Source organism: Dendronephthya gigantea, unplaced genomic scaffold (genome assembly GCF_004324835.1).
Source record: "Dendronephthya gigantea isolate DGI-Jeju-01 unplaced genomic scaffold, DenGig_1.0 000023F, whole genome shotgun sequence".
Taxonomy (NCBI): domain Eukaryota; kingdom Metazoa; phylum Cnidaria; class Anthozoa; order Malacalcyonacea; family Nephtheidae; genus Dendronephthya; species Dendronephthya gigantea.
The window spans coordinates 1,394,589-1,406,871 of NW_021163033.1; the positions used below are offsets into that span (position 1 = coordinate 1,394,589).

The 12,283-nt window shown below is 36.0% G+C and overlaps 1 protein-coding gene across 2 annotated transcripts in view; it reads left to right on the forward strand.

Moving 5' to 3' along the window:
* The window catches only part of LOC114522580 (paired box protein Pax-3-B-like), a 26,599-nt gene continuing 14,316 nt past the window's right edge, over positions 1–12,283 (forward strand). The window contains exon 1 of one of the 2 annotated variants that reach the window (XM_028543311.1): positions 1–287. In XM_028543311.1, coding sequence (XP_028399112.1) covers positions 263–287 — 25 coding nt within the window. In that variant the 5' untranslated portion in view covers positions 1–262. Of the gene's footprint in view, positions 288–5,384; positions 5,464–12,283 lie in introns of those variants that run through there. The other variant, XM_028543310.1, reaches the window with a different exon arrangement.

Genomic DNA, 12,283 nt, shown 5'->3' on the forward strand with positions numbered 1-12,283 from the left:
CATGAAAATATGCATTAAAATGAACGTAGTGAGTCGCCGTTCCTCAAGTTATCCAAGGCATTTCAGCGTACGCGACGAAACGCACGGGCAGTAATCTCATTGAGCTCGCGTGAGAACACTTTGTACATTCTCACGTCACCCTAAGCTGATCACATTAACTCGTTCAATCAATGTTCTATAAAACTCCTCAAGTGCTCCCGAAATTTTAGTTAATCCCGTGAAGTTTTATCAACATCCGAAGATACAAGAGTCCGCCGAATCCATGGAGGAATTCTCAACATTAGCAGGTATACACAGCTTACGAATTTTAACGTGATAATGTATTGATTTTGAAACTGGTGTTTGTTCAGCGCTGACAAGTTTGCAGTTTGCCTCACGGAGTATTAAAAACACAACACATGATACTCCATGTGGATCATACACCACGATGAATCATCGTGTAGCTCGGGTTGTTTACTCCAAAACAATTTCAAATGTTGTCGGTTAAATTATACATAAGTGGTAACGTAGTTTAGATTGACGGCAGTTTAGCGGGTTAGACAGTGCAATGGGTAAGTTCATGCAGCGTGTTTAAGACGAAATTTGCAAGCATGAGTTCCGCTTCGATATCGACGCAAATTTGTTGATCGACTGCATTTATATCCTCGCGGCATTGAGGAGGAGAGATTCAATAAATCACGAGAGTCCGTTCTGTGAACTTTTTGTACGAATGCGCGCACGTTAAAATCAATCACATCGCCGTAAAAATTGGAAACATCGCGCGGGGTTTAATGGCCAACTATTATACAGTTGGCCAACATTCGTTGAATATTGGATCCTGAAAAATCACACTGTTAAAGTAAATATCTCGTGGGACACACATTTTGTGATTGAAGTTTACCTATATAATTTGTAATAGACATGTCAACATCAACAATTATGTTTTAATAGAATTCATAATTGATGCATCAGTCTTTGATCTCATGATGCCGATCATAGCATTATTATAAAACAATTAATGTTTATGCAATTTTCGCTTTAATATGTCATGCCATTTTTTAACTAAATTGTATTGCATTTATCGAATATGGCGAATTGATGAGGATAATATTGCTTCAATCTATGCCACACAAGATACAGAAACAATATTTTTTACTGTACATGGCATGGATGAGGTTCTAGACCTATATAGCGGTGAATTTAGTCTTTCATATGCATACCCTTGCTATTGTTGTTAACTTATTTTCATTTAAACTTAATTCTTAGCATGATAATGAAATATACGGTATAAATTTATTCGGCAAAAGCAGGATTTTAAGCTTTAAAGACAGCGAGAGATTATGGAAGGACTTGTGTCCAGTTGTGTCAGTTGTAGCGCTGTCAATTTACTTTGAGAAATTTCGCGTGTAAAATTAAACTTAGCAAGAGTTAGTGCACGCCAGCCGTGTGGTATTTTAAACATCAACTTATTTTCTGGTAATGACATAAGCGCACATATATTACGACATCGTTAGTTACATATACGTATAAAATATACATTTGCATTGTATCCATATGCATGCTTGTTAAAATGTCGCGTTACGTTCGTCGCTTTGTATATGCCACTGAATGGCACTAACATAGCTAAGAGATTCATTTAAGTGCATTTTAACGCAGAAAATGGCCCGTGAACTTTTATAATAAATGCTTTTACAATGGCTTTGCAAGCGCCGAAGAGCTTAAATTAAAGTCCAAAATTCTTAAGCGTGCGCCTGGTTTAAACCGTGCAATTCATGCATGACATATATGGTATACTCAAACTCTAAGGCTAGGATATTATGTTGAAACACATGGCAGTAACGGTAAAATAAATTTGCCAGTGTAGAAATTCGTATATCGTAAACGATATATACATATATACAAACATGTTTTTGTGAAACGCGATGTAACGGAATGATATATACGATCATCATGACTAAAGATCACAAACCATCGTTAACTAGCCTGCCTCATCACAAAAGAATATCGAAATTTATTCTCAATTTGTCATTCTTTTACGTTTTACCATATAACTGGAGGCGGTGTTCGATCTGCGTCACAACTGATAGTTACAAAGAATATGTTAAATATATTTCATATATAGCTAGCGTGCAGATATATCTAATCTCAATCGAAGACCGAATGAAAACCCCAACGAACTTATCGCTGTGAATGTTGTACTCTAACCCACATAATGTGCAGACAGATTTAGTGATTTGGTTTTACTTTGAAGATACATAATATGATTATAATGTTGATACATCCAAGATTTACCTTTTCCGAGTTTTACGCGTGCAAAGCCGTGTTGGCAACGCTTAACGCGGACTCTAGCAAGTCGATCGTTTTTCAAGAGGGTTTATATTGCTTCAATAAGCTTTAACATGCAGGGAGGGCTCTAAAATACAGGTACAATTCGCTCAATTTGCATCTAAAAGAAGCTTGTCTAACTATTCGCATGAATTTCAGTTAAACTCGGTCCTCTCATTACGAATATCTATTTTTAAATGGGGCGTTTTAGGCTGTCGCATTATAAAAGTCTTTCGATATACGACCACAGCACAAGGCATCTTTGCTTTGTCAAATCAACTATAATCACTGTCAAAAACCTACAGAGCAGAGAAAACACTCTCAAGTTGTTCCTAAAAGAAGTCAGTATAGGTAAATAGGGTCGCTAAGCCCATACGACCTAATTATTGCGAACAAATTCTCAACAGGGATTCAATATAATTTATAACTACGTGCATTCAATTTTCTCGCAAAGACGCAAGTGTAAGATTTGTTTTGTGAGGTTTTTCATATTACACGGTCCTCTATAATTTATAAAGTAATTTGCTTTAGGCTCTAAGAAATCAGCATGTACATCGATCTAGGGTTTTTAACATTAACAAGAAATTAACAAAAACGTTTCGTCGTTATCAAATCAAATGTTTTTAACAGGCGGTTAGCAGATGCATGCAGTAATTATACAATTATATTTTGATGCAGAAAGATTATTCACGGCAAAATGAAAACGCAAGTAAACATTTTAACCGGTTTTTACTCAGCTACAAAGAAATATTTCAATGAAAATAGGATGGAAAGCAAGCGTTTGGGAAATAATTTAAACTGTGTCGTATAGAAAAGGTTTTGCGTAGCATGGATGTCGCTTGTTAGTAATCTATATTATTTAATGAATGCAATCAATTAAATTATGGCATGTTTTAAATTATTTTAGCTGCCGTCCATGCATTGGGATACTTTTGCAAGACAAATATATACAAATGCATAAACAGCGTCATGCTAATAGAAAATATGTTGTAAATACGTGGTAAAATCACGTGTGGCGTCTCTTGCGTCTTGATTGGTCTATACCGAAAATGGCCTTTAACATCTCTAAACACGTTTGTTGGTGACCTTACCGAGAACCTATAACCTCATAAGTGCATGCCAACCTAAAGCCCTTAACAGGCTTATTTTACTGAAAATCTTTGGCCTTCCGGTAAATGATTTTATCAAACCAGATAAATATATACATTGTATAAAGCTGTGTATATACCAATACAGAGGGACGTGCATGCATGTAAAATTCTCATAAAGAGGTCATTTACTCGCATGAAAAGTTAACCAAAATCTCTTAATACGACAGAATGATAACACTTATATAGTGATCGTGAATATGAACTACACACGCGGCATATCAAAATAACTTTGTACTAATGATCTAATCGATCTTGCCTATATACATATGCGTCGTCTTTGATAAATATCAATTATAGTTTCAAAGCGAAACATCTTGAAGCTTTAAGCAATGTGGAGCAACAATACCGAGGAAGTTTCTTTGAAAGAATGCTATAGAAATTTTTTTATACATTGTCATGCATATGGGGCGTACCCTTTCGAAACCCGTTATCTTGATTTTCATAAACAAAACCATTCGTTACGCTGCAACGCAGCTTTTGTATCAGAACGTGTGGACAACAGTTCCGCATTTAGCTTCAATTCTCACGCGAATTTCGACAACGTGAATTTCAAAAAGCTAGTTGAACGAACTTTAGATTCACGACTACCCCCCTCCCCCCCTTCTTCCGTGGATTGGCAGAGTTACGTAGGTAAGCTAACGCGGCTTTGCTAAACGTCAATGTGCAGTCACGGTCAAGTTATGTACTATATTCTGTATCGACTCCTATCATGTAAATATTATTATACAATATAGTTTATAATACAACATTTAAGTTCGCACCTTCTTGATTGGTCAAGAAGCGTGTTTCTACAACTGTATAGAAAAACACGGGACTTTTTCCGCCGAACTTGAAAAACGAAGTATATGTCATGAGAATTTGTAATTGAATCGAATTATAATATTTGTACAAAATCTTTAATTGAGTTATATTATAAAAGAAATAGAAAACCTTTATTCCTGTGTTTCTATACAGTTATGGAAACACTTTTGGGAGTTTGGGAGAACTCGAAATTTAGTTATTTCTCGTTCTCCCAAACTCCCACGCGTGTTTCCGATAACGGTATAGAAGGACGGAAAATGTTTTCTATTTCTTAAATATTACAGCGTACGCCTTATAACGACCAAATTCAGGCACACTTTGAGCAATATATGTATGGATGCATGCACGCTCATGTATTAGCTACCAGAATAGGACTTCGGTTGCGCGATAATTGAAATGCGTGTCACAAGCTTACACTAAGGCACATAATGGGATAAAGTTATGAAGTAATTTTTCTTTGGGTGCTAACAGGTATGTGCTGAAAATTCGCAAAAAAGCGTCAATTCGCACGACGTTTGACACCGGACGGATTACCGATAAAAGAGGCTAACGAACTAAGGCGCAGTTATTATACTAATTTAATAAATTAATCCAATAATCGTATACGTGGTTATGTTTTACACTTCCAAGCACACGACGATGCACATCGTGTACAATTGTTGTGGCATTTCAGCTTGTTCACTTTGACAACAGTTTTTCCAAGGCGCATTTCTGTAGTCGAGTTATCCAGGGCTCAGCTTTATCGATCGATAAAGACGCGCGTTCCTTCGCTTCTTCGTCTTCAACGGAGATGCAAACTTCCGTGGTCAACTCGAATCCGCCTTGCTTGTAGTGCCTGCAACGGATCAATTTAGCCGATCACTGAGGCTTATCCACCATACTTGGACTGCTGCATGTCACCAAGAATTCGAAAAATGTTTGTCTTAATACCATTGCTATTTCCAGCCGCTGAATCCATATCCAGCAGCCTTGTGCAATCGTTGTGGCAAATATAAAGAAAAAATCTGAAACATTCGTTTTTCGCGTAAATATAGCGATTCCGAGAGGCCGATGATTTTGTTTTAAAAAAAAAACAGAGGTACAACCTTACCTACGCCCCTCTCCTCCAGGGAGTTTGGGCGATATATGGAATTAGATTGATGGGGTATACTTTCGAGAATGAAAATACATCAAGACCTTGCATTACAACCGAAAAGAAATACAAAAGGTGAGCAGATTTGACTTGCCATAAAGACAGGATTTCAGCATTTATGGAAAACAGCCAAAACACGTATACACAGGATTTAAGCCAAGAGTCTTTAATCAAATCTTCTGTTCCAAAGGTTTAAATATCTAAGTTTGAACCGAAACAAATCACAAATTGTGGGTTTTGGAGATTACGGTCAAGTACATTCTGTGTGGGATTATGATAGCTTGTGGAACTACCTGATTTTTATATTTTTTAAGAAGGGTTTTTACACAATTGAACTTGAAGGCATTTCCGGTGCTCTGACTAGCATAAGATTGCAAAATTTGCCTTCTGGGGTTTCTCTATATACCTCTAGCTTTCTTGCAGATCACTCGAGTCTTTCAAACCAAAAATTGCGCGGTCTATTTTTAATCTTAACATCATCACCTTATGCATGCTGAGGAGTTTGTACACAGATATTCAAGTGTTCATTCCACTTGTTTTTCCAAATATGTGTTCTTCGATTTCTTCGAATTTTCTTGAAATATTTTATTGTCAATCTTTGATAATGGTCATTTTTAACTTTTGACAATGATACATGCAGAAAAGGGAGTGTGTCGTTTGAAACACATTGTATATAGAAAGGACGGAGCCTTGTAAAAGGTAAACATCAAATATCCATGTTTATCTTTGTATTACAATCAAATGACATCAATCATTCTACTAAAGCCATACACCTTGTGTATTTCATTTTCTTTATCAAATAATCATTGACTGTGTTCTTCAGAAGTTGAAATTTGCTTGATTCTTGATCCAAAGTAAGTAGAACTTCATTTTCATAAGTAGCAATGGAATATTGTATTCACATCTACCAAGGGTGGAATCCTTGAGGGTCCTTAGTGGGAGTCACTCTATGCGATTTCCCACGCCATAAGGGACAACATATTTGAAGGATATATCTGTCCACTCAAGGTTTCAAACCGGATCAGGTAACTGCGAGAATGCTTTATTTGGTATCAAACCAATATTAATAACCTAAAAGGGATGCCTACTAGAGATATAAGCGGCGCTCACTATATACTCTTCTGACGAACGCCCTTAGGTCGAAACATCGAGAACGTTTTTTTTTCCCATTAGGACATGTGCTCAACTGCATTCGATGAAAGCTTGATAAAGATATGCTCTGCGGATTACAAATTTTAGACCTCTTATATTTTGGACGAATGATTTTTTTCATGAAACTCTCTGTATAGACAACGGATAGAAATACCTGTAGATATAGCTTATAATAGATAATACAGGCGGCAGCTTCTTTGTTAGGATTACAAGGCATAGCATGTTGTTGGGGTCTACTAAAGCTGAACAATTTGTCGACATTTTTCATTCACGAGCGTGACATATCGATAATGCGATGGCTTTACATACAAATCATTAATCGGTCATTAATCATTGTTCATATATATCATTTTTAAGGCCATTCAAAACAGTTGCATTTCGAAGGAAGCAAACATAAGTATAAATAATGAATTATATAATGAATACATAACGGAAAAACGAATTATAGCTATATACAAACCACATCTGTACTAAATATATAAAACTACCACATCTAACCAACTTGCAAGATTGTAAGAGTTTCAAGTATTTTTGTGCTATGAAAGCCTATATATATTTTGGTTGCAATTGAAGTACTATCCACAATTTTGACTACGATGTGAGAATTCGCGATATTTTTACTGTTTTACGTTGTTGACAATGACGGATTTTCCCAGTCATAAGTGCGAGACATAACACAAAGCGAATATCGCGAAATTATCATACAGCGTGACCTTGCGACTTAAAGCGCTCTGGAAAAAAAGTGTTTGGAATGGTTTGGCTGTGCCAAAATGGCTCAAGGATCAGTGTAAGAGCGTGAACATCGATGGTAATCAAATATCATTCTACTAACAGTACAAGGTCGACAACATTCAGTACAGCAAAACAACTTGAAACATATTTCATTGGTAGAGGAAAATGAATGCACATATATACGATGATCAAGTTTTTTGAAAGTAAACACTGATTTTGTATGAGATTACTAACATTTTATGACGTCATTTTCAAGAGGGGGAATTTAGAATTAAAAAAAGGGGGAGAGGAGACTATATGTTTAATTCTGAAATTAAACGTATCGGTCAGCCATGAAATGAGTCGAAGTTTGTATGTGCGTTTTTCTGTTTGTGTGTATGCAAGACGTTGAACATCGCCGTAATTTGATGTAGACATAGTGTTAAACGAAATAGATCAATTTGGATTTAGACCAATATGTTATGCAACGCATGTGGGCGTTTTGCTTCATAAATTGACTAAATTGTCATTAAGAGCACTCGCAATGGACGTCATCGCTGCATGGTATTTGTAAAGCCTTCCACAATTTTGGGTGCCAAATTTTTAAAACAGGGTTTTTTTAACGAGGGTGATATGCGTTTGTGATCTTAAAAGAGCAGTGAAGGTCCCAGGCTTTGTGGCCATGGTGAAGTAAAACACAAGTCGGACAACATCCGCGAGGCGTTATATAGCGAAGCCCATATCGACATAAAGCGTCTTTAAACACCGAGGATTATTATTTTTATCAACTTTGGAGTGTGTATATACGACTGTGTACACATTTTACCATAGGCAGATTGTTATTTAAATGCAGTCATGATCATAGTTATTCATAGTTCATCAAAAATAATTAATAGGTAGTTTGTAATTGCCGCCATCTTGGTTGATTTTTCAAAACATGTGCACAAATAATTTTTCATTGTAGCTTTTTTTTTTAATACCCGCCCAATAATACGTCAGAGATGATAAGCAGTTACAAAATAAACAAGGAAAAAATAAATCAACGCAGTTTGTTCTCTTGAAAAGCAGAAGTAAACTTTATAGAATCAAACCAAGACGGAAACAAGGTTAACATTTAATATCGGTTGCTTCCCCCTGGTTTGTGTTTACATTCTCCAACACTTAGGAAATTCACAGAGATTTTACAACTTCTGTTAAGCAGAACATTGAAAACAAGACCGCACCTAGTTAACACCTTATAATCATATTTTGTTCCGTGCAGCACGCTTAAATTACAGCTTTGTAGCTAAGATGTTATTAATGTCACTCTTAAATCCTATTTTTAATTAATGTTTCTGGCTTGATTGAAGATTATAACCGCATGCATGACAACGCAGCAGTAATTTGCAACCGCCATGCAGAAATAGTTTTACAGCTCCAATTAAACAGTTGTAGAAGAATCCGGCTTAGAATAATCCTGGCTTCCCCGACCAACGTCGCGTATATATACAACATGGCGGCCTTCCAACTTGTGGCATTATTCTTTTTTTCAATAATTTAAATGAGGAAACTCCTATACGATTCCGTTAGGCAGCTTAAAGTATAGAGCTCGCGTTAGACAAGCGGCTCAATTAGATTCAGAAATCCAAAACTATCCATAAAAGAGCATAGAACTTCAAAATCACTCCTTTATAGTTGGTTTTGACTACGGTTTGAGTTTACAATATGCAACAGGGATGCTTACCACCCAATTATGTAGTCGTATACATGTTTAGGATTTCAGAAAGTTCGTATATACTGTATCTTAGTTATTCAACTTATTTTCATTAATAACTTGTCAAAGCGTGCAGCATAATCCGTTTAAATGATTAAAAGACTGGGAGCGTGTGTTATGACTTCAGACCCGGATTTCTGGTGAGAGAAATTTCCTGACGAATTTAATTAAACACTGCAAGGATTGAATCGGTTTATCTATTTTCCCCAGAAGTAAACTGATATTTTTCCCCAGTACAAAATATGTTTATGAGTCTACACCAAATCCCATGCATGTTTGCCACGGGTATAGTAGCTACTGTGGATGGATCTACCTCAAATTAAACAGAATCGAGCAAGATGGACGACGACAGGGCAACTTTAAGTTTTTTTCCTGTTTCCATAACAAACTCTTTGAAAACTGTTCTGCATATATATCGTCCTTTATGTCGTGAAGAAGGCCATTCACGTTGAAGTAGTATACGACCTTACCAGGATCTTTATATTTGCCCCCAAAATATTGTATATATACAAGAGAGCTTTTTGCCTCATCATATAAGGAAAGAATTTCCTATAACAGATGGGTGTATTATAGTATACTTAAGACGACAGTTGAAGTTCGGTATTTATTTATATTTTTTCTTGTCCTTTTTTTTTCTAATTTCCTAACAGTAACAGTAACAGTATATGAAATTTCATATGCCCATACAATTTCATATGCATCATTGAGTTGTGTTCAACAACACAGTATATCCCGATATCAAAGGTTAAAGCTTGTTGAGCTTTGTTCCTATTATATTCGATGTGCTTTTCAGTTTAAGCTTTTAGGCTTTAGAGTTTAGGGTTTACAAAGGACAACCTTTGTTTATTGAATTAACTGCATGTATATATGCATACAAGGTTAAGAATGAGGAAAGTTATTTTTCTACATTCTAACACAGGATTAAAACAGGAATATTGTACAGGTATTTGAATAATTCGCTTATAAGCCTTAAGGAAAAATACATTCTTTGAGTTACAATGTGTTTATTCAGCGATATTGTTGAAAAGAACGAAGATAAGGAAGGACAGTTTAGTACAAAAGAGGATAGCCATATTGCTTGCCTAATCAATGTTATATTCCATCTAATGTGTTTTACATGAATATTAACCAGGGTTGTGAAAAAAGAAATGCGCATTGAACAGGGTATAATAATGGATTAAAACACATTAGATTATTGTTTAAAGAAAGAAATGCACATGCACCTCTTACAGCTTTTTCATTTTAAGGCCTGGGTTAACGGACCGAAAGCTTTGCAGTATTAAATACTTACGTGGTGTACCTACAAGCTAAATTACTTATTGATGTCATCATGCAAACATACATGAATATTTTTTCATTTTGGTTTATCATAAAAAAATGCTACAGCCATCCTAATTCGTAGATAGATGTGGATGCATGTAGCTAATATCTACATATAGGAATTAAGATAGCTGTAGGAAACGAAATAACTAAAAACTGTATATATACTTTGGCAGCCATCTTTAATGCATCCGAAATGGGAAACGGATCAAAACAGTTCAAAAGCATTCAAAAACAAAACAACTGTTAAATTATGCAAACGTGTGTCTCAATAAACGTCGAACCCAAAATCTTTATACATATTCTACATTCTTACTCAAAGTGTGAAAAATTGTTAAATCTATAGGACACAGATTTCTGAAATAGTTTTTCAGCTTCCCGGCCCCACGCACGCATATCGTGCTGTATATCATGTTTTTAAAGCCCGAAACATTTCGTGACCGAATGATTTCCGATGATAGCAACGTTTAATGTTGGTATAATTTTGCTATTAGCGTATAATTAGGGTGTACTTTGTGGGGGGATTTAATTGCAAGGGGGCGCTTGTCTTCAAGTTAAGTGAAAGGATGTGGCTGGAAAGCAATTATATCTCACAAGTAATTTGGGATGGCTCGAAGCTAAATTAAACGATTTACCATGTTTAGAAACATAAATGTGCACAAAATTGCCTATATTGGCTCCCAGTCCATACACGTTTCCGATTGCAAAAGATGATTTGCATATGGGCAGCTTTTTATAGTATCCGAGATGATAATATTATTCGAGTACTACCGAATACGATTTTTGCGTATCGCGCGAATTTGATAGGACTTTGAAAACCTAACCAGGAAATACTTGAAATTAACATGTAGTCAAATTAAAAAGGAGATTTCGATCCGTGAAAAATTACACCAGGCCTTTCACTGCCGCGAGCATGATCGTGCGTCATTTTTGAACGCTTCAAATTTCGTGACTCAACGTTGCACACGAAATAGGGCATTTAAATATTACGGGGTAATTTAGCAATTATCCACTCCATTTTAGCGAATGAGGGAGGGGGCTGCAATTGAGGTGTTTTCATCACAAGATCGTGAGGTCTTGCACGATATATCAGTGTTGATCATTAAAATAACAAATAGGAGTTATCATGAAGCACTTGAATTTATCCTAAGTACCATGTATTATCTCGATGTTTTTGTCGTTTCACAAATACTGATCGAAAACAATGAACTTGCAAACATACTGGGGTTCTGATACAGCGCGTTTACAATTTTTTAACTTCCTATACGTTCTTATGTTTGGGTTTTAAGCCCGCCACACACGAGAGCTAACGACCTCTCAAGGCAGTTAGTTCAGCCCGAAAACTATCCGCATACGAAGAGAAACTTGCTGAGCTGAACAGCATCGCGAGGTCTTTAGCTCAGCTGATAGCTCTCGTGTGCGGCGGGCTTAGCTATAGGCTAACTGTGGCGGATCAGGTCAGCATTAGTCAAAATTACTGCAACACTAAGTATCCAAATAACGATGATACTGGTTATAAATCACCGAAGAAAATTTTAGAAATGAAATCAAAATCAATGGAAATATTCTAAAGGCGTTTTAATATATCCAAACGTAATTATTTTTTGAGCTGTAAGTATAAGGATTAGTTTTGAATATTTTCAGGTTCCACGGTATTTCAAAGGCTTGTTTTGATACGGTCGGCTAGCAATCAGCGATTGATCTACACTTTACTGAATGATATTGATCCTCTATGTAAATACGCAGCACGCTTAAATAAAAATATTGTTTACTTTGGAAAAGTTATATTATGAAAGCTTATTAGTATTTATGAAAAGAAGCGCACGCAGTTTATCCCTACAGCTGGAAACGTTAGTGAATAAAATGAAATACAAAGTGCTGATTATGAAATATGAAGACAGGAATGTGTGCATTTCGACTACAAACACACAATCCATCAGGATTTCGTGACTAAACGAA